The following is a 27,231-nucleotide window of genomic DNA, read 5'->3' as shown; positions in this document are numbered from 1 at the left end:
CAAGAGACATGGAGCCCCTGGAGCAGGCCCGACAGAGAGGCGATTAAAGGGGAGCATCTCCGACGAGAAAAGGCTGAGGGAGCTGAGCCCGTTCAGACTCAAGGGGGAAGAAACAACCCCTTGAGGAGAGGGGACCTCATCGGTGCCTACCAGTGTCTGCGAGTGCCAAGAGGTGGTAGTGCCAGGCAATAGGACAGCAGGCAGAAACTGCTGAACTTCCACCTAAGCATGAGGAACAGCTTTTACTGTGTGGGTGTCCGTGCACCGGAACGGACTGCCCTGACAGGCTGTGCAATCTCCCTCACCGTAGATACTCAAGAACCGTCTGACCCACACCTGTGCCAGGCGATCACCAATGTCCCTGCTCGAGCAAGCACACTGGCGCACACAATCACCGACGTCCCCGCTCGAGTAAGGACACTGGCGCATACAATCACCGACGTTGCCGCTCGAGCACGGATCCCAAAGCTCCCGCTCCCCCTCACCCGTCCCAAGCCATTTTAACACCCCGCCTTCCGAACATCTCATTGATTGCCATCGCCCCGCCCACCCCGGGCGGAGCCTGCGCAGAACCCCGCGCGGGGGCGTGACGTCACTCGATGACGCCACTCCGATGACGCCACTCCGGTGACGCCCCCCGCGCGACGCCGGGCGCGTGGCGGCGGTGGCCGGGCCGGGCCGTGCGGGCCCATGGAGGACGAAGACTGCCCCGACCTGGTGCCGATAGGCGCGGAGCAGAGCGATGGCAGCGCCGGCAGGAAGATCCCCGTGACGATCATCACGGGGTATTTGGGTGAGGAGCGGGAGTGGCGCCGGCAGGGACTGCGCGCAGATGGGGAAGGCCCGGCAGAGCGCGGCCGGGGCTGCGGGCCGGGGGCCGCCGCCACACGGGCCGGGTCAGCAGCAGTGTAAGCACCCGGTGCTGATTTTGCCACCCTGCTTTCAGCGTTCAGGTCATGATTGACAGACGGCTCTTCGCCGCTTAACGTCAGAAGAGTGCAGCGTATTTGGCTCAGTTAAATGCAGAGTGCATTGCAGTCTGAAAAACGTGAGGTTCGGCGTTTTTCCCCTCGACCAGGAGAGTTAGTGTGTGCTACTCGCAGTTACGGACGGTAAGGATCTGGTTAAATTTAGGATCGCCGTCGCCGTTCTGGAAGTTGTAACTTTGTACTGCATTGCACTGTTGCAGGAAAAAAAAAACAAAACAAAAACCTCTTGACAAGTAGTGGAGGCGCCGTAGTTACAGTGGTCACCTGGTTTGGGGTAGATGATCCCGTCCGCCTTTAACAATTCTGTGATCTTGTGCATGGGATGAAACTGCTCCTGAGGTAGTGTCGCGGAGGGTGCGAACACGTTTTTTAACAACGCCCCTTTTAAAGGGAATTAGCACATCCGTGGTTACTGTTGACAAAACTGGTCAGAAAAGGCAGTAAGAGGGAGAAGATTGAGTGTTGCCTTTTGTTAAGAGAAGCATAAAAGTTTTGTAGGAAGACTCCCCAGTTAGTAGGGAACTTATAAGTTTATCAAGTGCTGACACTTAATGAATGGAGAAACTGTGAGTCATTTAATACTGATATTTAATGCCCTGATAGTTCTGTGGGGTCAAATATGTCTACAAATTAATTTTTACATCATTAGAATAGAACGTGGGATACTAGAATGAAGACTCCTATTTAGGAGAGATTTGCTTGAAGTGTGTGTGTGTGCTTGCATAACAGTATTTAGGTTTTTTTAAAACATTTATGTGAGGTTTTTTTACATTTTAATAGAAATATGCTCTGTGTTCTAGGAGCTGGAAAAACAACTCTTCTAAATTACATACTGACAGAACAGCATAATAAAAGAATAGCAGTTATTCTGAACGAATTCGGGGAAGGTATGTAAAAGTGCAAAAACCTTTCTTTTTGACACAAAATGACAAGTACATGAAACCGCCGGGAACCAAGACTGTTGTAATTTTAAACCCATTAGTGAAATTATTAACACACCTTATGTTCTTCAGAAGGGCAGAAAGTCTTTTTGCTGGTTTTCATACAATAGTGACACGCATTAATCTGTTTTGGACATAAATGTAGGCCCTGAGAGTAAAGTAAATAACAACCCTGTTGGAAGTGCTATACCTCCATTTGTCCCACTCAGTTTCAAGTAAATGGAAATTAAAATAATATGTTGGTAGCTAATATTTTCTTTTATTTCCTTTCCCCTCAGCCATTTGTGGATCACAAATTGTCCTGGACCAAGAAAATGGGGAGATGTGTGCTTGATGACTATGGTTCTTTGAGCTCTTTGCTTTCAGGATTTTTAATTGCTCTAGCTATAATTTCGTATCTATGCCATAGTCAGAAGCTTACATTGTTTACACTGTGTTGGTGGGGGGCCTTTTATTTGTTTGTTTTCATCAACAAAGTGATGAAAGATCATCTGTGTTCACTTTTTTGTGGTCACAGAGCCTAAAATAAAACATACAGACAGAGCCTTTATTAGATAGGGAGGCTCAGGCTGTGTCTCTTTCTTATAGCAAAGTTTGTGGCATGTATGATGTGCCATCATCCAGTGGGTGTTTGATCTTTGTGGAATCAGCTTTGTCTTGGCTTTCAAATTTCTCATAAAATGGAAAATAAAAATTTCTTAAGCGTGTGTCAGAAGCGTGGTCTCAGGAGAAAAGAGTGTAATCCACATATCTCTCTCTTATAAGCATTTTTATGCCTATGCAAGATTGTAGATTAAAAATATAGCACTACTTGTGTTTTCAGGAAGTGCCTTGGAGAAATCTCTGGCAATCAGTCAAGGGGGAGAACTCTATGAGGAATGGCTGGAGCTCAGAAATGGCTGCTTGTGCTGTTCAGTAAAGTAAGTAAGGACTGTTGTACCTGTTCCTACAGTGTATATCGTGGGGAATTGAGGAAGGGAGGAGACATCCAGGATTTGATTCCTGCAACTGATTCTAGAATTGATTGAGAGTTCTTTTGTGAGATGAAACAACAGTTGGAATTTGGGAGGTGGAAATTTATTTTCTGTTCCTGCCATACTGGATTTGGACTTGGTGTCTTTCAGAAAGTAATCTAAATCCCAACTTAAACATCACTGTGGTATGGTAGGGTAGGGATCTCTCCCTCTATTGTCAGTATTATATGCTTCCATGTAGAGAGCTGAAGATTCAGGTAGGCTGGAAGTAGGACTCTGGTTTCCCAATTTCCTTATGAAATACTTACTTTGCTCTTTCTTTGTACATTGGTTACTGCTTCAGTATTGTATTCATCAAAAAGGATGGAAAACCTTTTGTGACCTAATGAAACACAATATCCAAATCTGTAAGCTGAGGGTCATGTTAAGAAGCAAGAGAGTATTTGTTTCTCTGATACGTTTTTTACCCTGTTTGTTTCAATGCTGAATTGTTTGTGCTAAGTTTGTAAATAAAGGTCCATGGCCTGTTTGTCCTGAAAATTTGGGAGAACTGGTTTTATGCCTTAAATAGTAATAGGTAGTAAGTGAAAGCTCCTGTTAGTAAACACCTATTGAATAAGATCTTACTGGATTGTGTTGTTCTGGGGTGTCTTGCTGCTATGTTTTATATACATTGGTTTCTTATATAAATGCTATACATTTCTGCTTCAGGCCGACTTCATCAGCTCTGTTTTAAGTAAATGGCACATGTTAGTCTTGGTGTAGGTTGGGTAGAAAGGCAGGGCAACTTGCTTCACTTCTACCTCACCCATTGTTTCTGTAATACCAGCTACCAAACCAAATAGTTACATATCTACAAAGCCCTACTGTCTTTTACAGGTTGTTTAGTGTTTGAAAACAAATCTTTAAGTCACCCGGTGGGATTAGGCTAATACTATTTTCAGACTAAAATGAAACAGAAAACTAAAATTTGCCTAATACTATACCTGCAAGATAACTAAATTTTCATTGTAGACTGTAAGTCTGCAAATGTCGTGACTTAGAACTTTTGCTTTGATGATACTGATGCTGTGTTCTGCATCAAAAGATACATTTAAATACATGCTTTAGCTTGTTTTCTCTGTTCTCAGGTTTAATTGTTTCTTCTTACAGGGACAATGGTGTGAAAGCAATTGAGAACCTGATGCAAAGGAGAGGAAAATTTGACTATATATTGTTAGAAACAACTGGTTTGGCAGATCCAGGTAGTTCACCTTACAATTTTCATAACCATGACAATTATTCTGTTTTTATGAACTGCTTATTTGCTCACCAGTTAGTTCACTTCAATACTTGTAATATAAAGTGGTGAGTTGTCAGGCACCTGTGCTTTGATGGTTGTATTGACTCCAGTCAACAGGTTAAGGTGCAAATATGAGGTTGTGTGTTTGGTTGGGTTCTGTTTCTTGAACTTGCTCTAAATTGAATCAAAAGCTTAGCAAAAATCCAGCTAAAATTTATTTCCATTTAGAGAAGACACTCGGCCTATCAAAGAGAATCATACCCTGAAACTAGTAGTTTTCAGTAAACTTTTGATGTTCTACGTTCCGTCTTTTAAAGTCTAAATAGTTAGTGTCTGTTGTTACACTGGTTGTGTGAAACAGACTAGTACATTCTTCTTAAAGAGCAGTAATATATCTTAATAATCCTTCTCTGCTCTTGAGTAATAATTATTATAAAAAGGTGTTGAAACTTGAGCTCATGTTAGGAATAGCTATACAAAACAGTTTTCTCTAAACCATCCACATTAAAAATCTGTTGTAGATGGAGAGGGAAGGAAATTCTTATCAGAAATTCAATTGTTTCGCCTTTAGGAGACTGGTGCTTTCCAGCTCAAAGCTAAATAGTTGTCATTATAAAGTAATTTTCTTCAAAGGACAGGACATTGATTTGGCCTCTGTTACACACAAATTCTGTTTGAGTCAAATTGGAAAACTATTAAGCTTTTTGGAAAAAAAATCAATAGATACCAGAAAACAATTTCAAGTTGTGGTTCCTGCTATATCTTGCATGAGTAAGCTCTAGAACAACTGACAGGTTTTTGGGTCTGATACAGAGTGGTGTTTGAAGGACTGCATCTTATCACTGCACGTGGACAGTTTTAGGTGTTGTAATGACTTTAGTTGCTGATCTTATTGTTAGCACTATAAATACAGTTTTTCTGTGAAATACCTCAATGTATGTAGTTTACTGGAAAAATCTCAATTTTGCAACTGAATATATACTTCTTAGGAGCTGTGGCCTCCATGTTCTGGGTTGATTCTGAGCTGGGAAGTGACATCTATCTTGATGGTAAGAAGTGCAAGCTTATTTTCTTGTGTTATTGGCTTTTCATATCTGAAATACATTGGAGTAATGTATTCTTGGTGTTTTAAGGCAAGGTTTCAGAAAATGTTAGGAATGTATGAACTTGATTTTCATACTGCCAAATTTGTTCAGAGGTATCCCTGCTTATTTTCATGCTTGTTTATGTACTTGGTGAGATGTTTCATCTTGCTAAATTCAACAAAATTTGTGTAGTGCTTTTCTGCGGGATCAGATATGGAGAGCTCTTGATTGTGATTTAAGGGGGGGAATTTCATTAGCTATTTCTTTCATTAGCTATTCTTTCTTCCTTCCCCCCCTTCTCCTCAATGTTGTGTTTCCTAAAGGGTTTCCTATTCTTCTGAATTCATAACTTGTCAACACCTGGATGTTTGTGCCTTTTGTTTTCTGCTTTCTTCATCTATTGTACTTGTTGGCTCTAACATTTGCTGTGTTCCTATAAAAGCCTGAGATTACTGAAAGATATATCATCACTACATGGAGTTAAAAAGCAATTTTTTACGTGTAGAAAGAAACTACTTTTTGGCTTAAAAAATGCCCTACTCACATTTTGGCCAGTCTGTGAAATACCCATCTAGCCAAGGAAGGAAACACTGAATTCAGTAAGAAAGAACTTCCTGAATTTCTGCTGGAGACTTGCAAATTCCTGGTCATTTACCATCAGAATGGCTGCATATGTCAGTCAGTCCCTTAATTTGTTTCAGAATTCTGTAAAAGCCTACCTCAGCCAATTTCCTCTTGTGGAAGATTTGCCATCTACTTTGTGAGAATTTATCTCACCTGGTTCTGTTGACATTTTACTACCACAGATATGACAAGAAATAAAAAAAATATTCAGGTAACAAGTTTAATCTTCAGATACTTTCAATGCTTCCAGTTTATTATAACTAGTGGTAAATGTGCTGATACTGTTACCTTTGTACAGCAGATTTGTGAGTTGCTAAACTGTCAGCTGATTTCAGCACATTTCTATTCCATTTTAATGTTTTCTTTTAGGTATTGTGTCTGTTGTTGATGCAAAGCATGGATTGCAGGTAAGTTACTAGGTTTGTTACACGATTTAAAATGGCAGCATTAGAACAGCTGTTGCATTAACGTTCATGTGGATTAATTAATTTTAACAATAGCTGTAATTCTTACATGGAATGTGGATGTATTTCATTATTACTATGTTTTGAATGGGCACAGGGAAGTACTGATATTCCCAGGAATTCAGATTCTTACAGACACAGCAACATTCTGTCAAGAGTTGCCAGGTTGCCTCTATAAATTACATTGCTGCACTATAAAACTCTTCACCATCTTACCTAATACAGTTTCCACTAACCCAAGGCATACTCTTATTTGCAATTATAGGAACATAAGTTTATAATTTCTCTACGTAATGTCAGTGTACCCCTACTGTCACATCAATCCAAGCATCTCCCAAGGTTGCAAATGAAACCCTTCAGTATCTCTGGAAGTTTCTTTCTGTCTCTTACAGCTAAGTACTTGATTCCTTCTAGTTCTATCTCTTCACTCAGGAATCTTGCTTTTAATCCAAATAGGCATTTGGATTACTGTAAAAAATAATGGAGAAATTGGTCACTGGTCTGTGTTACTCGAAAGGAGAGTATAAGAACAGGTATCTTATACCAGTGTGATAACAATTGAGTTAGGGCAGGGTACTAATGTAATGGCAGCTGTGGTGGGCAAAAATGAGAGCACAAGTGTCCTGGTACTGCTTCACGTTAAAATTCTATATGGAAGCAGACAAAAAAAGAAGGTATTACAGTAATCTGTATGCAAAGTATAGTGTAAGAACAGATATATATAACAGTGAGCTTAGGTCAGCAAAAATTGTGATTAAATCAAATAGTTCAGCTTTTTTTTGTTTTTTTTTTCTGTAATAGGTGGGTGTAAATATAACTGTTTGCAACTTAATAGCTTAGGAGGTTACTGCTTTGGTTGGGTATTGATTTTTGCAGGATTCAAAAAAAAGTGACCATAAGAAAAAAATTCCTTAATCATATAAAAATTCCATGCTGTGGAAGTGTTTTTAATACTTCCGCATTTACAATGGCTGCAGATGGTTCGGAACAATAATGGTTTAAAAATAAGAGAGTGATTCTTCCTATTCAAGATTTTGTTTTGTTTGGGTTACTTGCATTTGTCCTTTCATTTGTGCTTATCTAATAGCTGATTTACCAAAAGGGTAGCTGCCCTATCCTCTCATTGGTTTGTGTTGGACTGGAAAGAATGAAACTAACCTCATGGCAAGCCAGTTTGGCGAGTTATGTCCATTGTGTTCTGCAAGAACTTTTGTGGAGAAGTTGGTAGAAGAGTGAGGGGAAGGGGGTGATTTGCCCTTCCAAGCAGGACCATCTTCTAAATCAGCTGTACAATCCCTAGAATTCATATCATGTTTTAGGTCAGCCCCTTGTCAGCTGGGTTCCCTCATACTAATTCAGATGTGTTTTATTGCTTGCAAGAATGTTGTTCTGTTTATCTTTTTCTTCATGCAGTGCTGAATTATTGAATTAGATCACATATAATTGTGTTGCATGCAGCAGCACTAATATTACTGTTTGAAAATTAGTTTTTTAAATATTAGACTTTCAAGTAATACATAAGAAACAACACCAAAATGTATTGAAACATTGAAATTTCCCATCTACTATTACGTTTGGCAACTCAAAACATACATTATCTAATCAGTAAACTTGTAAAACACTGACATCTACTCAGAGTAGTAGGAACTTCAGACTTTCTCAGTTGTGTACTAAGTAAACAACTTTTGCTTTGTATAAGAGGATTTGCTAACTTGTTTAGTTTCTCTGATTGCAAAGCCTGACCTCTACAGCTGCTTATTATTTAAAGAACTTTGAAAGCCGTACAGCTAATGACATTGAGATAATGGGCAGCAATTTAAGTCTGTCATGCTTCAAAGAACCAACCTTTCACATGAAAAGCTGACAAACATCCCCCTGACCAGTGAGCCAAATTGAAACTGAAGTGGTAATTGATGCCATGGGTTATCACTCTAACAGGTTTGTCACACAGCAGTCTGAAATACTAATTTCTTTAATCAGAAAGATTAAACTGAGGGCAAATAGTTGAACAGTTGAAGTTACAGTTGTCACCTTCCAGGACCTGACATCTGGACTACTGACATCTGTTCTTTTCAGGGCAACAAACCTAAAGATTAATTGAGTAGAATCAGTACACAGAGGATTACAGAGAAAAGGTCAGAGGAGAGGTTCCTGAGAGTTATCTTGTTGATATGCGCTGCTTAGGCTGAGCACAATCAGGAAATAGTATAGTTTCTTTTTACATGATTGACTCACAATATACAATAACCTATTTTTGTTTTTCAAGTAAAATACTGTTAGATGCCTCATAATTCGAATGAAGAAAAGAAAATTTTCTAGGTTTTTTAAAATGTATATATTTCCCATGACAATCGATTCCACTTTAAATTTAGTATTTCTGTAACTTGAAACTGCAACTTTGAAGTAATATTCCTGATACATTTGGAGCTGATGAAGGAATGCTCAGGGCTCTACCTTCCCAGAGAAGTAAGCAAGTTCTTACTAATATTACAGCATCAGTCTGAAGTTTTACTTCCTGCAGATGTCTGTGACATTTCTCTCCAAGAGATTGCTGCCTCCATGGCAGAGTGGGGAGAAAATAACTTGTAGCTAGACCTTTGCTGCCTCAGTGCTGGTGTGCCTAAGCTAAGTAAGGGTTTGTGCTCATAAATGTTATGCTGCTGCTCGAGATGCAGATTTTTTTTGTCCCTTTTACCAACTCTTCTGTGAAGACTCTAGAGAAGTGGAGGTGATACGGAAACTTCTGTAGCTTCTGGTCTTGGACAAACTTGCCAAAGAGTAGTGGTTTATTCACAAAAACCTGGAAAAAGTTAGCAGTTTTTACTGTCAATGTACAGTTTGTCTTGTATAGTCTTCCAGAGAAAAAGAGTGCAAAGTTACGTATATGAAGTACTGTATTGCAAGCCTAGTCTGTTTTGTTAGTTAGTTGAGTTCACACTCGTATGTAAAATTACTGAGCCTTCATTTTCTTCCAGATACATTTTTTCATTGTTACTGTATGTCATGGTGACTTCTCTATTTCACTGTAAAGCTGAAAAATAATTAAAATAAATATTATTTATTTCTTTTAAAACTTAAATATTATTAAGTTTTCCAACTCTTTAGCATTATAAATAATAAAATTATTTAGAAGAATTTACTTTAAGCCAGTGCCAATTATAAATCTCTGTAATGGTGAATGTATAAATGTACTTTTTCACTATCATTTAACAGAAAGATTCTAGATGTCATCTTCCTCAATACCTTGTTGGAAAACAAACCTCAGCTGAATTTGGTTTGGCTTTCTTTAATTGCAAATGAATTTGAATTTAATTTGAATATGTTTAATCCAGTTCTTTTCATTTTTGTTCAGCACTTGACAGAGGAGAAACCAGAAGGCCTTATCAATGAAGCATCTAGGTATGGATGTAGAATCAAATTAGGAATTGCATTATATAAAAGTTCATGGGAAATGGGTTCTTTTAAAGGCCTTTTTTCTCCTGCTTTGTGAATACTGAGGAAGATAGGTGTAATGAGGTAAAATATGGAAAAGTGGAAAAGTAACTTCATGTTTCATTTGATCTTTCTGCCAAGGACTGACTCTTCTATTTTAATACTGATGGGATTTTTTTTTAGTTGAATGAGAAACACTTGTGTTGAAAGAATGAAAAGTTTCCTGTTAGGGTCTCTATCATGTTTGAAGCAGAAATGGAGATGGAGGAATACTTTGTAATAAATGTGGAGCCACAATAATTAACGGTAGTTGTAACAATTGAAGTCTCCATAAAGCAAAGAGACTTCAAGTATCACATTACAAGGACCACATGCAAGGCAAACTGTAAAGTTTGTAAAGTTGTTAAATCACTAAGCACTTTGGATTAGATGACATGAAAAAATGCCAACAAAGAAACAAACAAAACAACCTAAAATAGAAAAATCTAGCAAAAGAATCAATCAAATTTTATTTGATCTGTTAGGGCACAGAACATATTAAGGAAAAGTCAGTAGCACTTTAATCATTCTCCATGATGTTCTAGTTTGATTAATGTTTGCCCTTCTGTACTAACAATGTTCATACTATCTTTTTGGGCCATAGGAGAGATAATTTTTTTGCCTTACAGATAAAATATTTGTTTGTCAGTGATGTCTTTTTCTCTCTTTTTTTTCTTAATACACAGGCAGGTTGCATTAGCTGATCTTGTAATCATCAATAAAACAGATTTGGTTTCAGAGGAAGAATTGAATAAAGTCAGAACATCTGTGAGGTATGAAACTTATGGCATAACTGTGACACTGTACTGCCTCAAAAATTAATCTAATCATAGTTCTTTACTGGTGTTAGAATAGAAATTAGATCTCATTATTAGATTGACACAAAATGATAAGTTTATAAGTGAAAAGAGACTGGCTGTTGCTGAAGGTATTCCAGTACTTTTATGTACTTACACAATCTTAGCATTTGGTCTATCTAGGTAAGAATTGATGTTATGTACTAAGGACAGGCCTTTGTCTTAAGTGTTTATGTTTTTATGTTACTGAGCAGCTGTTGCACTTTTGAGAATTAGCAGAAGTGGAAAAAAATCTGCTGGTAAATATGAGTTCACTAGCAAATGCACAGTTATGTGGAAGAAGTCCCACACAATTATCATGGGATAAAAGAACCAATGGTCTGAATCAAATTAATGATTGAAGACATTGCCTTTTTCTATTAATATCATGATAAGCCAAATTAAGCATTAAAATTTTAAAATACTTTATAACTGTACTAGTTGTTTGAAATAAGAAAATATAAATGCTTAGACTATGCTCAGTGTTTCATGAATAGCTTTGGATTTGGAAAATGCTGTTCTCACTGGTGGTACCTTGTCAGAACTTGTGAAGTTCCCTGGGTGTTAGTGGAAACCAAATATCTTAACCCATAACTGATAGTTATTTAACAAGCTGATAACAGAGCTGGGGTGCTATTTCACATGATGCTGTACATGGTTAACATATTCAAACAATATATCACAGCTGTTTTCATCTAACTAATGATTTTTCTGTTTTATTTTAGGTCAATAAATGGACTTGTTAAAATTCTAGAGACGCAAAGATCAAGGTATTAAATGGCCACTATTACTAGGTACTAGATCCTGATTGTTTTGTGACAGTTTGAAGTGTTCTATTAAACCAGCTTTCTTCAAGGAAAATTACTGAATTAGAAATATTAAGTCAAATATTTATTTTATGAATAAGCATTCAGAAAAAATATTTGGGGAATTAAAAGTGTATTTTTCGTTTGTATTTTTCTTTGCTGGTATTCATATCACAGAATCCCAGAATGAGTGAGGTTGGAAGAGAGCACAGTGGGTCATCTTGTACAACTCTCTTGCCAAGCAGGGTTACCCCAGAGCACATGGCACAGGATTGTGTCCAGATGGTTATGAAATATCCCCCATGGGGGAGACTCCACAGCCTCTCTGGTCAGTCTGTTCCGGTGCTGGTCACTCACACAGCCAAGTAGTTCTTGCTCATGTTCAGGTGGAGCTTCCTGTGTGTCGATTTCCACCTGTTCCCTCTTGTCCTGTTGCCTGGCAGCACTGGGAGCCTGGTTCATGCTCTGACATCCTCCCTTCAGGTACTTCTGTACACTGAGGAGGTCCCCTCTCAGTCATCTTTTTGAGTCTGAGCAGTTCACTCAGCCTTTCCTCATTAGTGAGGAAAGTGCTCCTGTCATCTAAACATCTTTGTTGCCCTCCCCTGGACTCCTTCCAGGAGCTCCATGCCTCCCCTGTGCTGAGGAGCCCAGAACTGGGCACAGCCCTCCAGGCACAGCCTCACTAGAGCTGACAGGATGGGCAGGATCCTGAGCTGCTGGGTTGTAGGGCTTCTCCCATGAACTCACAGAGTCTCTTCCCATGAACTGCTGAGCACTGCTCTTCCTAAGGCACCTCAGGACACTTTTGGCATTCTTGGCCACAAAGATACACTGCTAACCAACCTTGTGACTGAAAAGCAGCTTGCAAGGACACGTTGGTTTTGAGCTAACAATTGGTCATGTGCACTACAGTGTTTTCCATCTATTTTGTCACCTCAAATATTATTCTCATTGCTGCTGCCAATAAGTTGTTCCTACAAAATGACATTGAAAGCAGTGGAAGGAGCTTCCAAGAACGAAAATTACTGCACTGGTTTTGCTATTTTTAATTGAAATTCTGACTCAGATTTCTTCTTTAATAAGCACTTAAATGGATATTGTACTTGCATTAGGAGAGCAGTGTATCTTCCAGACTGTTGGTTTGTGCACTTTTACATCAGTTATTGGATTATTGTGGTCAATGTTCATAAAATATAGGTTTTCAATTTAAGCAAATTTAAAGGGAAGGTAACAGTCATAACCTTAATAAAAGATACTTGGGTTTTTAAAGTTATTGGCAAATGTAGTTGGAAATTGTAGAGAAAAATGCTTGCTGTTGTTGGGTGATCAGGTAGGACCAAATTTGAAGAAGATACTGAGCTACATGATTTGTGTTTTAAATGTCCATTAGGGGGAGATCCAACATGTGATCTCTTTGCATACTGTATGGTGTCTGATGACTGCTAGCACTATGTTTTGGATGTGAGGTAAAAGTGGGCCTCAGATTCAGTCCTCAATGACAACTCTTTTTTACTTGTAAATATTCTTCCGTAATCAGTGCATGGGGTCTCTTCCATTATTAAACATTCCAGATGTGAAATAAGCACAAAAGTAATTTATTGGCATGTTATTTTATGACATACTCTTTTAAAAAGGAGGGTTTGTTCCTCAAAAGCCCACATTTAGAAGGGAGGGTTACTATGTGATTTCTTAGAGCACTGCTGAGAACAACTGACTGAGCTGGTCATGAATTTTACACAGGAGTTGTTTGTGAACTCCATTATAAATCTTTTATCTTAGAGGCTGTTTGGTGCAGCTACTGTCGAATGTAAAAGTTTAATGATTCTGATTGTATTCCAGAGATGCGGTTTTTTGATCTCTCCTGTTGTTTTTATTTAGCCACATGTCATTAACTGCATCTGAAAAGCTATCAGTTGCTATTAGCAGTGAAATATTGCTTTATGAAGAAAAGTTATGTGTGCAAGTTTATAGGTAGCAATTCTTTAAGCAGATATGATCAGTACTGCTTATTCTGTATTATATTTTTCATTTGTCTTTTTCAAATTGCAGAGTTGAAGTTCCTAGTACTAGTGCTTGCCTCATAAAGTTGTTTCAATTTTGTTTGCTACCACTGTGTCAGTATAAGCTACATATATTCCAGTCTGCCTTGAGAGGCTCAAGGTTCCATTTCCCATTTAGGGAAAATAATTTATTATTCAGGCATCCAGTATAAAGGATTTTATAATATTTTTGGAAATACCTTGTATTTTACTGTATTTTAAAAAAAATTTGTTTCTGTGCTTACGTGTTATTGTGTAAATAAATACAGCATTTCCTTGTAGGAGACAGTGTCAACCACTGATCTCCAAAAATAAGGCTAAGTATTAATGGTATTAGTCTGATAGACAAAAAAAGAAACAGAAGCTTCAGTGATCACCTTTAAAACCTGAAACTTAAATACATCAAATATACAAAGCTTTCTTTTTTCCCCTCTCTTTAGAGTTGATCTCTCTAATGTCTTGGATCTACATGCTTTTGACAGTTTATCTGGAGTAAGGTATGGTGATAATTTTGTTGTGTTCTATTAGAAAAAATAACTGTGTATGAAACAATCACACTGAGATCCTGGCTCAAATCTGCATCTGAGTTTCTGTTAAAAATTCTAGTTTAGTCTGTCCAGTCTAGACCAGGACAGTCAACATTTTAAAAATTACTGCTTTATAAGTGGTAATATCAGATGGAGTTCTTTTCTTCTTCAAATGCCTGCAAAAACCTTTTTGACCTTAAAGTTTAATGAACCAGAGTGTATGTGTTGGTTGGCTTTTTTCCCCAAAACACAAGTTTTGGTTTAATATCAGAGTAGATTTGTACACTCCTCTGGTTCTTTTAAAGCATTTCAAATTTTTTCTCCTTTGTATCATGATGAAATGGAGGCCTCCCTAGATTTCACAGAAAAGAATGAGGGACCAGGGTACCACAGCAAATTCTGGTCACTGTGTTTCTCATTTCTGGGGGTATTTAATGCCAAATGTATGCTTCAGGGTCCTGCATGGGTGCAGAAGTGAAATGGGAAGGAAGGGGAAAAGTTCTTTCTGTTCACTGTGTGTGCTGAAGCACAGCAAAGAGAGTGAGGAGTACTGTAGCAACCATAAAGGAAAGGAGAGAAAGAGAGAGCAGTATCAGCTTCAATTTTCTTCCTGGATACACACTTTTCACTTCAGATAATGGAATGGAGCAAATTCCTTGTTCACAGAAGGGAGAAATTGCAGGACATGCAAATTAGTAACCTCTATTAGATAATACATGCTTGTGAGATTTCCCTCTGAACTGGTATGGTACTATCAAAATGATAGGTTTGGGATTTTTTTTGCTGGCACTGGCTTTTGTCTGATCAGTGAAATACTGTAGTGTTTGCTTCAAGACTTCTACCCATGGCAGGATCAGGGAAATACCAAACTAGGCATCCAAAACAAAGAGATGGAGGGAGGCTCATATATCCTTTAGAGTTTATAGATAACTATTAGTTTGTAAGCCAGATCATACACTCATGTTCCAAGTTCTTACAATGGATCAGCTAACTTAATTGACTAAAGCTGGAGCCACACAACAGAGATAAAAGAGTAAAAAGATGTGAACCAGAAAAGGATTGCTCTTGATAACAGCAGTTCAGAGTTAGATCTGATTATGTGTAATATTAGGTGGTGTTCTGCAAAGTTTACTGGTTTGCTGCACTCCACAGATCTGAGAAAGTTCTTAAGGAACTGACAAAAAAATCTATTGCTTTCCTTAGGCTAATCTTCTCTCCTATCTCACGCAGAGAGAAGTTACTTTAGAGCTTCTCAATATTTGGTATTGAAACAGAGGAAACACTCTAAAATGTCAGCATTTAAAGACAAATTCTAAAAGCACCTAGAAGATTGTAGACTACTTAAGTAAAGTCTGGTTATGTTTGAACTCAGCACAGCAAAATTGCTTACCCTATTTTTAGTTCCTAAACACAGAATTTCATACATAAAATATTAGTGGTGGTTTCAGTGCCATCACCTGAGCAGAAAAACTCTTTGCATCCAGCACTGCTTGAACATAAATACACACCAGCGCATTAATAAATTTGTTCTTTTAACAGCATACTGTGGGAAGGATTTCTGTCAGCAGACAGATACAACACCTGTTTGGTGTGACTGTGTGGTAGAACCTTGTAGTCTGTAATACCCTGAAATCACAGGAAACACATTGTGAATTCTGGATTCTGTGAAGGGCAATACGAGAATAAGACAGCAAAGCAAAGGAAATATCAGAAGTAGGAATGTGAAATGTTACTTCTGTAGCAGATGCTGCCTTTTTTCCCCACCGTAAAGGCACCTTGAAATTTTGCAATCATCAAATTAGGAGGAGGGATTTTTATGGACAATCTCTCTGAAGTAGCAAAGAGCATCACAGTAACTTGTGCTACAGTACTTCTTCTCTGGATGTTATTCACAATACGAGAGAAAACAGAAACAGTGCAGAAGACAGTATTTGAAAAAATTTTGTGCTATCTTGATTGATCAAGACAGATGTGGATGTGAAATCTAAAGCTGCAGTGCAGTTTTGTGCCATCACACAAAAAGATGCAGTAAGATCCTAAATAGTAGTTTACAATAGAAATCTCCAAGATCCTTTATTGAGTAGAGAGTATCTGTTTTAAGTTAGCAGGCACACTGCATAGTAGAAGTGAGCTGTACAGCTGAGAAATGGAAGCTGGTATATAGTATTTCAATTCTATGACAGATTTCATTCTCTCAAGCAACAGCTTTACACATTCTTTTTTTCTTGATTTTCAAATTATTGTAACTTTTTTAAAAAAACATCTATTGACTTGATAAATTCTAGTTGTTCATTTTTTCTTGCTTTAGTGATGTAGTTTGCCTTTTTTTCACAAAGGAGTATCAAGGGTGTTGTGCTCATTGAAATATAAATGCTTTGAATGCTGAAGATACTGCAAATCAAGACTATAATTCTCTTTATGTTTTAAAAATCCTAATTTTTTAACACAAACATTTAACTATATTAAACAAATATAATTAAACATTTCTATTTTGAAATTAAAACCGAATTAACTGTTGAAGCTTATTCTGAATATAGTCTTTCCTTGATATTTCAGTTTCACTGTGCAATATTAGAATTTTTAAAATTTAAATACTTGATTTTTTTTTAAAATAATGATATTTTGCCCACCCTACTCAAACGTGACATTTAACTTGACTTATTTTCAGTTTGCAGAAGAAGCTTGAGCATGTAAAGACAACACATGAGCATTTAGATAAGGTAATTACAAAAAATACTGCTCTCATGTTTGTGCAGCACCAGGGCTGTTCAGTATTGCATGCTAGTTTTGTTACCATTTCAGAATGTTTCAGTTAGGGAGTAACGTGTTCTAAGGTATTTGGAAGATTACCTAGATTACACAAAAGGAATGTGCTTTGTTGTAGATAGATTCTAAATGGCTGTATTAAGTCTCACTTTCAAAAATAGCTTACGAGCTTCCAGTGCTCCAGTCATACAATTTGTTGATTCACATGGAGAGTATTAGTGAACCAAATAGAACTACTCTTTTTTAAATTTTTTTTTTTAGGTATTTGCAGAAACAAGTCCTAAATTTGTAGCCAATCTGTCCTGTACATTTTCTGTCCAAAACAAATTCTCTCTGGTTGAATTGTGGGTCGCAGTCCTTCTTGGGGTGTTTCTCAGTGGGTGGGGTTCACCCGTAGGCCACAAGCCCCCTCAGTGTTTGCAAAAAAGTAAAAGCTTCTATTTTTTTAAGGTGTCTTAGAAACTGAGCTTTCTTCAGGAAGTTTCTATGATTAAATTTAATTTTCAGGGTAAAACATGATGCATACAGTGCCTGTGTTTTTCTTTTTGAACTGCATATTTTAACTGTGAAGTTGCTAGTCTTGAAAACAGAAAAAGGCAATTATAATTTAGTTTTTGAACTAATGATTAAATATAAAATCAGTTCATTAATTATAATTACAGTGACAGTGTTTAATGTTTTAATGTTTTTTGTTTAATCAAAATTTTAAATATGCTCAGTTGTAGAATCTAACAATGTAGATCCTTAAAGTAGGTAGAAATGTTAAGTAGAAACCTTCCTGAATGTTGTGAGTTATAGTATCCTTGTATTATTAAGGAGATTATTGTTAGTTTTGTAGTGTGGAGCCATTCGACAGAATTCATTGTTAGTTTTCTTGTTTCTGTTTAGTTTAACACCCACATATTTAGGATGATTGTTGAGACATCTGAGGCATAAATGAGGAGAGAGCTCACAGTCGGCTGCAAGTCCTTGTTGTGTGACAGTGTGCTTTTTATCTTCATGTTGAAGGTCAACAGAAACAAACTGCACTGTTCTTGGAGCACAGTGAACTTTGCTCTGCCGTGTTTTGAAGCTGCTCAGAGTGTTAGCTCTTGGTTGTTTAGATAAGTTTACTTGGTCATTAGACAAACATTTGCTGTTTGTTGCTTTAATTTTTTTTTCCTTAAGTTAGACTAGTCATCTGAATGTAGTTGTTTGAAAGCTTCATAGGGAGTAATTCTCTCTCTGTTCTTCCAAACCATTGAGCAGTTACAGTGACAAAATAAGACTTATTATTTCTTCTTTAAATAAATTGTTAATTTTAAACTACATGCATTATTTTCATATTTTCTTTTGAAAATTGATCTTGAGCAGTTAGCTGGTGGTTGCTTGGGAACAAAACTTACTTTCAGACATCTTTATTTTCTGAATCTATTCCTCCATAGTCTGTTTATAAAAAGCTTTTCTTATGAGACAAATACAGGCTGCCTTTTATGAAAACTATGTTGATTATTTTTTGTCTGATAGAATTGTCATGAAGATTGGTATGCCAAAAACACAGCATTCTTAAACATATTTGAAAGCTTGATCATAATAGTCTCTATAGCAAAGAATTACAGGGTAGCAGCTAATGACATTAAACTGTTCAAAGCATTGTGTATGTTCTCTAAGTGCACACCCAAACAGAAACAAAAAGTAGAGCTTAATTTAGCAAATTAGAGCAGAACAAAAAGATTTTTTTTAAGTTTGATGTTGTCATATACTTGCCTTTTTATGAGGCCAAGTTATAAAGAACACCTTTTGAAATAACTGTATTGAGATATTTATTCAGTTTGCCAATAATAAGTGTATCTTCCTGTTTGCAGGCTATAATTACAGTAACATTTGAAGTTCCAGGAAATATAAGAGAAGAAAACTTAAATCTCTTTATTCAGGTAAGTAATACATCACTATCAACTCAAAAAATCATTGTGGCTTTTTACAAAAACTCATCCCATGCCACTTTGCTTACGGAAACAACTTTTTCTCTTCATAGAATCTTCTGTGGGAGAAGAATGTGAAAGATAAGGCTGGGTACACCATGGATGTCATAAGACTGAAGGTTAGCCAGAAATAACCACCTTCTTTGTTTTGTGTTTTTTGTCTTTACACCTGAAAACTGCCCTGTGCTGTCAGTTACAGACCTGTCAAAGGTGCTGCTGGATCACTGTAGCAGAGCAGGTGAATTGGAGAGTAGTAAATTGTCTATGAAACAACTCAGAAAGAGACAGCTGGCAGAGGAGGAAACATTGATCCTACTTGCTTTGAATGGAAAGGGCAGATGTACAGTCCCCAAACATCAGTAGCAGGGTTGAAAATCAAGGCATAGTTAAATCCCTTTTCATTTTCCACCTCCATTGCTTTGAAAGATACCATCCACCTCATGTATCTAGGGTTGGGGTATATAGATTGGATCCTGTATATTCCTAGGTGTACTAAAAATTGTTGCCATCATATGCAGAAATTCAATTTGGCATAACATAGGAATGCAGTAGTGGTTGTGGTCCATAATTAACAACTTTTTACAGTATTGTCAGGCTGTAGTTTTAAAGATACAGCTTCTAGGTATTCATCTTCATGGGCACTTCCTGTGTTTTTCAATTGCCTAGTTTTGAGAGGAGTAGAGGTGACAGTTCACGATCTATTTTCATTTACATTCATTATACCAAACAGCCAAGTAAATAATAAAAAAATGAATCCAGTCAGTCATGTGCCAGGCCATAAAAAATATAAGAAAGTAAAGCTCTGGTTTGTTTCCTGAGAACAGCTGACGATCATAGATAGCAACATGATTACTGGTTTCATTGGAAGAAAAGTTTTCTTGCTTTTTCAGCATCAAAATTAGAGTATCTTCATCTTCCACTTCCTGATGAATAGAAGAGAGTAGCCACTTATGTATCTGAAGCTGCCTGAAAAGCAGTAATGCCATGCACAAACACATTTTTGGTGTATTGAGCATTGGAATCAAACTAATCCTTTATGAGATGTGAGGCCTGGGATAGGATGTGTGCTGTCCCTCAGTCACAGACAAATACACCAAAGCAAGTGAACCCCAGTCAGCTAATTGCAGAACAGGTTCCAAAGTTTGTTGCTTTTATATTTATATTTTATCTGCAGTCATAACCCTTTCGGCAGCAATAGTCCTAGCATTCCAACTAATAGGTCAAATGTAAACCTATTTAATGAAATATTTTAAACTTTTTCTTTCTTTAGGGAAGTGTCCTGGTTTAGGGCAAATTCTGGGAGGAACTTCCAGGAAGTATAAGACATGTTTTACAGAATGTGTTCCATTAAAATATTTTAGAATATTGTAGTATGAAGTGATGAAAACTGTTTTAATAGAGCTTTTGGTATATGGGTTAATGGACTCACACTGACTGTAATCCTTTCTAAGTCTGTTGCTAGTTGTTTTACTTCACTAATGTTTATTCTTTCTCCAACATTCAGAGATTCTGTTTCAAAAAAGTAAATATACTGAGCATAAGAGCTTAATTGCACTAATCTGAAATCACGTATTTTTGTTCATTTTACATAATTTTGTTGGCAGGCTTTCATGGACTCCATGTCAAACACCATATATGTATTCAAAGAGGCATAGTAGATGATGGCATTTAATTTTTGCTTGAGCAGGCTAGGTACTGACAAATGAGGAACAGAAGGCAGAGTATGGTGAAGTGTAATTCTCAGCCTTAAACAAAATCAGGAGAAGTGAAAATGGATGTTTGGAGTAACTGTGTTGATTGATAATATATGTTTATTTTGATTAACAGTTGCATAGTTGCCAGAAATACTATTCCCTGCTTGAACTAGATTGAAAGTTTTGTTCACCCCCTTACATATTTTAGTTTTAAAGTTTTGTTTATATACCCTAACAGTTATTTTTCTGATAAGGGACTGGTATCTATTCAAGGCAAATCTCATCAAGTGATAGTCCAAGGTGTCCATGAGCTCTATGACCTGGAAGAGACTTCCGTAGCCTGGAAAGAAGATGAAAAGAGAACAAACAGGCTGGTCCTAATTGGTAAGAGGAAGTTACACATCTCCTTGTTTGAGTTTAAGAAGCTGTTTTTTTTTTTTTTCCACAGACAGTCCTGTGATTTGGCCAGTGAAAAGCAGTCAGGCTAAACTGGCGAGAATAAGTGCAGTGAGTCTGTTGAGCATAACCCTCTCTCAAAGTTTATCCATCAAAACCTCCAGAGGTTCAAAATTGCAGCTGAGAGGAGTCTACACTACCCCTATTAGTGCCACCAAAATCAAACCAAATCAAGTCAATAAAATAATACTAAGCTTTCATAAAATTTGTTGGCATATTTAATGTTATTTTTAAAATCTGTAATTATAAATTGGGTGATGGGAATAGTTTGAATGTTTCATACTTAGTAACTGCAAGGAAGGTAATTAAAGCTTTAAAATGTTTAAATTTAGTTTTGTTTCTGAAAAGCTTGCCATGCTGAGGTTCTGTGTTTCTATTTTATGTTTATTTCTTTTTGCTGTGCAAAGTGTTTTATTACCAAAAATAATCTACTTTCTCCCCTTTCCCTTATTTGTGCAGCTTCAAATCTGTCGCTGTCATAATTTTAGTAGTGCTATTCTCACTGACTGATATAATAAACATTTTATTAGGTTAGAAGAAGCTACTTGTATGTGCTTTTTTGTAACGCACTGTAAAATGCAGTTAAGTATTTTATTTCTCTTTACAGGCAGGAACTTGGACAAGGAGATCATCAAAGAAGTATTCATAGCCACTGTGAGAGCAGAACAAGGAAACAGTTGACATAAAACTATAAAAAAGTTTTAATGTCTGTTTTAATCCTGCAAGAATTTTGTGACAGAAAAGACTGAATGGCATGGACTCTATTAGTTTCTCTATCCCCTTGCAGTTTATGCAGCAGTTAAACTGTGAAGTCTTCCTAAGAATTCCGGATGACCTACTGCTTAAAGATTAGCTCTTTTGGTCTAGAATCAAACACAATTCTCCTATATTGGATTTGGTTGAAGCTGTGTCAGCAACATCATGTAACGGAGCAGAAATGCAGATAGGCAAAAGGCTGTTACATTCTACATGAAGCATTACTGTAGGGATGTGGGAAACATGTTTTAAACCTAGTGCTCCCTCTTGCTAACCTCCTCTTCCACTGGGAATAAAGCAATAGTGATTATTGCCAGTGATGTAACCACAGTACAAAATGTTTAGTGTTTACTATTAAACTGTCTTCCATCTCTTTGCACTTGCTCTGTGGTTTTTGAATGTATGGACCCATCCCAGATGCTGCTAAACCTGTTGTATAATGAAACTGAAAATACACAGGTGGCAGAGGCACAAGATCACATGGAGTATATGTTATCTGCACAACAGCTGTGGATGCAGTGTTTGGTCACAGTCAGCAGTGTGAAGATGTACCTGAACTCTTTGATCTTCTAGGCCATGACCCTGCCAGTTCTGGGTTTGGGGAACTGGGGACTGCACATTTCCACTGTGTTCAGGCTGCTCTGCATGATTTGTTATGGGATTCTATGACACTACTTTGAAAACCTACTCTGAAGCTTTTCTCTCTCTACTCACTACAATTTAGAGTTGAACTTCCTGCCCTGTGCATTCTCCAGCACTTTTTGGTCACCTCTTAGCTTGAGAGGGGTATTTTGACTACAGCTGTGTGAAAGCAAAATGAGTCAATGCAAGAAGCTAATGTAGAATTAAGAATGTTTACAAACAAAATTCTAGGACATGCAGTTCCTGGAAGATGGCCTTTTAGCTACAGTGCTTGCTATGGATGCTTGGTGATGTGTCTGAATAAGTAGAAACTTGTTTTCAGTATTTTGGAGTGTGTTACTTGTCTCACATCTAACTTGAAAAAAGCAGAAGAACGATGGCCATTCCCTTGTTCTATCCCTCAGCCAGTATCAGCAGTCTTAATTTTTTTCACTTTGCTTCTACTGGCATGTATGAGTTGGGAATTTGTTTTCAAAAGAGCTGAGGATGGAGACATTTATTAATCTTTCACTGCCCAGAGCTGGTGTCTTGAATAAAATATTTAAGTTATGTATCTTAGCTAACAGACCTCTTTAGTCTCCCAGTAGATACATCAGCAGGCATGACTTCATACCTTACATTAGAATTAGTTTTGGATGGCTTGAAGTAGTTTTCAGGACTTATTTTTTTACTAAAGGTATAGAGAACCATCTGCTTATACAATGTTGCTTTATGTTTAGCAGACCTTGGTGGCATTTGAGTGAACTCCTATTGCTGAGTGATAACTGTGACTGTTTCCTTTAGCAAATAGAACTCTTCATTTTTAAAACTAGTATATGTTCTCACACTGTTTTGGACTGTAGAAATGACACAGTCCTTTATGGAAATTTGTCAAGTACCATCACTGTTATTCACTGAGTAATAAGATCATGTAAATGTAAAGTTGTGGATAACATATTTCTATTTTTTGCTGCTTTTCCTTCTATTTGTCACAGGAAAAGTGATCAAAATACCTCTTACCTTAAAAATGGCTCATGTAATGGGAGAACTCTGTTCTCTTTGGAGTGATTAATCTGTGAAGTGTTGCTAACTTTCAACTGGAAAAAAAGTTCAGAGACCCAATATGAAGAGTTTCAACATGGATGGCTTACATAGTCATATTTTAGATACTTATTTTTAACATTTGCTCACCCACCACACACTCCACCACTCTAAAATTTCCATGATGACAGTCAATATACTGGGGGGTTTGCAGTAGATGGGTATCTCTGCAGCTGGAAGTGTAAGCTCTGCACTCTACATAGCTCATGTTGATACTATTTACCCTTTCTTGCTGGGATAAGTAGCAAGAAAGTCTGCTTGCAATGCTAATGTCAGAGAATCCAGCCAGTATGCACATCTTTGTCTCTGCTTCTGTGTGCTTGCCTGCATATTTCACTGCATTCCCTGGGATGGAGAGCAAGCAGCTCCTGAGCAGGGTGGGAGTCTGCACTCTTGCTGCTGGCTGTCAGGTTCCCCCAGTGCTTTGTCCTCTATTCTGTTCACACGTAATGGCAGTGGAAACATGCCAAGGACCTCCTCCTTTATCCTGGTCTCCCAAGAAGACCACCGGTTACATTTTTTGGATATTTACTTAAACCAACTTTTTCTGGTCTGTTCTTACACGCCTAACCTGGGGTGCTGTGTCTTGTCTTTGCAACACGCCAGAACAAAAAGAGGAGGAAAAATAACGATGGCTCTATAAAAGCTGTGAAATTACTGTAATATTTGTGTTACTGGGAGCTGTAAGGATGCCTTCTCCAATGAACTAGAATTGGGTTGAAGTGAGGTTGTATAGCAGGGTGAAAGGGACAGGCAGACACCGCTCAGCACCGTCCTGGGGTTGTGGTGTGGATGGTGGGGCAGCCAGGGGATGCTCAGGTTGGGGTGAGGAGGGATCTGGTGCAGACAAGGATTAGCAGTTCTCCATGTGCAGGTCCCAACAGGGACACAGCCACATCTCTGAAGAAATGCTGGCCATCTAGATCGGGGCTTGTTTCCCAGCCAGATACCTCCCAGTAATGGTGCTTCAATCCCTCCACCAAGAGACACAAAGCTCTAGGTAGGAAGTGGTCTTGTCAGCAAACCCTGCACATTTTGTTCCTTAGGAACAAAGGGACAGAGACAGAGGAATTTCTGTCCTAGAGGCAAATTGCAGTCACTCCAGTGATTGAATGATTTGATCCAGTACTCAGTACCTTCATGAATATCAAACATCTACAGAAACAGACTTCTACAAAGCAGCATTTTCCCCCACATTATTCTATTTTCACATGTTTTTATGAGCTCCGTTGAACTTGAAACTGACAAAAATTATATCCTTGCACTCTTGTCCCATTTGTCTATATCACCTGTTGGGTTTAATCTTCATGAATTACCCAGGAAGATGAATGGATGATGATAGTTTAATTTTTTATGCCCTTTAAAATGTAGGCAGTTCTGAATTTGGTATTATTTTACTAGATTCTCACTTTTTAATCCTTGTTGTATAAACTCCTGCCTGCTGGAGTAGGTTGTTTTCCATGCTCCATCTCAACTCCTGTAGGCAGGATATGACCAGAGGGGACAGGTTGGACAGGGTCGGGATACCGTGTTGGGCCGCCTGCTGTCCTCATTTTCTATGTTTGCAGCTATTCTTTGTTCATCCTGCACTGTTCTACAGCTTCACATTACATCCAAATTTGTTATATAAATTATATATACATTATATACACTACATATATACACTATATACATACTACATCCTGTGCAGACCTGTATATATATACATTATATACAGGTGTGCACAGTTTTAACTAAAAAAATAACAGTTTTTTATGTGAATTGCTTACAGCAGTGGGATTCCAGTACTAGGCCTGTGCTGCATTTCTTATCACCCCTTATGCCTGTACTCCTCTACAACACATCCTTGTCTCCACTTCTCAAGGCCACTGATACAGTATCAGTCACATTTCCCTATGCTGCATCATTACATTAAAGCCATAAATACCTCATCCTACACAGAATAGCAGCTTGTTACTATAGCTGTAAAAAATATGGCTGTAACATCCAAGGATAAAAAAGCAAAACAAATTAACAATTTACACCTGGCCAGTTAGAGAAACTGCTGTCACAAATAAATTGAAGAAGTCAGAGCTTCAGGCAGGTCAGAAGAAGACTGGCCACTCCAGGTGTGGCAAACCTCAGCCCCGAGGTGCTGCACACTCAGTGCAAAGCTTGTGGCCTGTTACTGGCTGTGGCAGTGGCATCCTGCAGGGTGACAAGGCTACGTTCCCATCCCAGTGCCCCACACACAGTCCTTTGCTCTTCCAGCAGTGCAGGCAAAGGGAATGAAGAGGAAATCCAAGTCTGGCTATGGCCAGCAGCTTCACACAGACACCTGCTCAAGGCATCCTTGGCCTCAGTTCTGTACACATCAACATCCACAGAGATTTTCAGAAAAGGATGCAGCTGTAACAGATCAAGCATCAAGCAGTCTAGGATGTGTATTGCCCATTAAGAAATGAGTATAAACATTTGTAACTTGCATTTACTTTAAAATAGTGGTTTAACATTTATTTTTAATTGGTTTTATTGTAGTGCTTCCAGTCTTTGAGCATAATAGGATGTCTCAGTGATCTTACTGTCCTGACTCAGCTAGCCTGAAATACCTTCTAATTTCAAATTATTCTGTTAATAGGATTCAAATCTGTTGTATCTCTTTCAGTTTAATAATTTCAACCTACAAGCACAGCTAATTTGCTATTTGGTTTCTTCATTGCTTTCTCTGTAGTATTGAAATATTCAAGCTTCTTTTTAATCGGAATGAGCAGTTAATAATGATCTTATAATGTTAAAATTGGTATTTCTTATAATTTCACTTAAGTGCAACAGACAAAGCCACATTTCTCTGCCTTGACCACTGCAGAATTTTGTTTTAATTCACAAGAGGTTGTTCACAATCAGAGCATCAAATCTCATCTTATGGAGAAAGTTTATTAAAAACCTCTCTGACAATTGCCGGCTAACAATATACAACAACATAATGCCATTCTAATGTTAAAACAAGGTGAAAGGGCCTGGTTTTGTAAACTGATATGGCTGCTATCAGTGCACTGGGGGCTACCTCAGCAAAGGCTTGACATTCCTATGACATTTAAGGTGTACTTTCTAGGAGGTTTCAATCCATAGGATAACCATACGGTTATTGGATCACAGAATCATAAAATAGTTTGGTTCAGATGGGACCTTTAAAGGCATCTAGTCCAACTCCTACACTGAGCAGGGACACCTTCAACTAGATCAGTTTGCTTATAAATCACAGCCTGAATAAACAAAACTTCTTAAACCATAGTGTTTTTACTCGCTTCTAAATGTTCTGCTACTTTTTTTCTGAAAACATGCCTGTGGGATCAGCATCTGCCTTAGAGGAATTGGAGGTGAATAAAAAATAAAACTGGCACGGTTGCTGGAGTTCTGGTTTGCAAACAGGAATATCAGAAAGTAATATCTCAGAGGACAACTCAAAGACTAAAGCAGCATAATACTTGAGCTGCTTTAAATACAAACTACTATAAATATAAAAAAATATTTATAAATATGAAAGAGTTTACTATCCAATAAGTAAGAAAATTTTACTCTGTGAAGAGCTCTGCTGTTTTTTTCAGGGGAAACAGAATTTGTTCTAGAAGAGGATTTATCCCAACTGCTCCATTTCTTCGTTTTTGCCTTCTAGCAGCCGATCTACTCCCGAGAAGGCAATGTCACATTCAACGAGTGTTTGGTGTCGCCTAGCGGCAACATTTGTTTCAGCAACTTTGTCTATTTCAGCTTTTCGACGACACAGATGTAGTCTTCTAGGAAATTCTATCTGATTATGGTTGTACGCTTTTTTTCTGGGTAATAAAGGAGGGAGTTT

General features: G+C 37.8%; 1 protein-coding gene across 6 annotated transcripts; it reads left to right on the top strand.

Annotated features, from left to right (window-relative positions):
• The first annotated feature begins 637 nt into the window (after window positions 1-637).
• On the top strand, window positions 638-22,053 carry LOC136374352 (zinc-regulated GTPase metalloprotein activator 1A-like). 6 transcript variants are annotated; one of them, XR_010745886.1, is made up of 15 exons: window positions 638-793; window positions 1,790-1,876; window positions 2,754-2,850; window positions 4,057-4,148; window positions 5,176-5,235; window positions 6,265-6,302; window positions 9,712-9,758; window positions 10,517-10,603; window positions 11,392-11,436; window positions 13,955-14,011; window positions 16,710-16,761; window positions 18,652-18,720; window positions 18,822-18,887; window positions 20,736-20,846; window positions 21,526-22,053. XR_010745886.1 is itself a non-coding variant. In XM_066339667.1 (15 exons), the coding sequence occupies exons 1-15, from the start codon at window positions 691-693 to the stop codon at window positions 21,597-21,599; spliced, it is 1,104 nt and encodes a 367-aa protein (XP_066195764.1). In that variant the 5' UTR covers window positions 638-690; the 3' UTR covers window positions 21,600-22,053. The 6 variants fall into 6 exon arrangements, 5 of the variants coding, with proteins under 5 accessions (XP_066195764.1, XP_066195765.1, XP_066195766.1 ...); XM_066339667.1 differs by having other exon boundaries at window positions 20,717-20,846; XM_066339670.1 differs by lacking the exon at window positions 638-793 and adding an exon at window positions 959-1,112 and having other exon boundaries at window positions 20,717-20,846.
• Window positions 22,054-27,231: the final 5,178 nt, after the last annotated feature.

The sequence above is a fragment of the Sylvia atricapilla genome, chromosome Z (assembly GCF_009819655.1).
Source record: "Sylvia atricapilla isolate bSylAtr1 chromosome Z, bSylAtr1.pri, whole genome shotgun sequence".
NCBI lineage: Eukaryota > Metazoa > Chordata > Aves > Passeriformes > Sylviidae > Sylvia > Sylvia atricapilla.
Note: the sequence above shows the minus strand (reverse complement) of the source record. Positions and strands in the feature narration are given on the sequence as shown.

What these genes read in the sequence shown, in the direction of transcription:
- LOC136374352 (XM_066339667.1), top strand. Translation starts at nt 691, where the DNA reads ATGGAGGACGAAGACTGCCCCGACCTGGTGCCGATAGGCGCGGAGCAG. An exon ending in CTTATCAATGAAGCATCTAG is followed by an intron (nt 9,759 to 10,516) that starts GTATGGATGTAG and finishes CTTAATACACAG; the next exon opens with GCAGGTTGCATTAGCTGATC. An exon ending in CACATGAGCATTTAGATAAG is followed by an intron (nt 16,762 to 18,651) that starts GTAATTACAAAA and finishes TCCTGTTTGCAG; the next exon opens with GCTATAATTACAGTAACATT.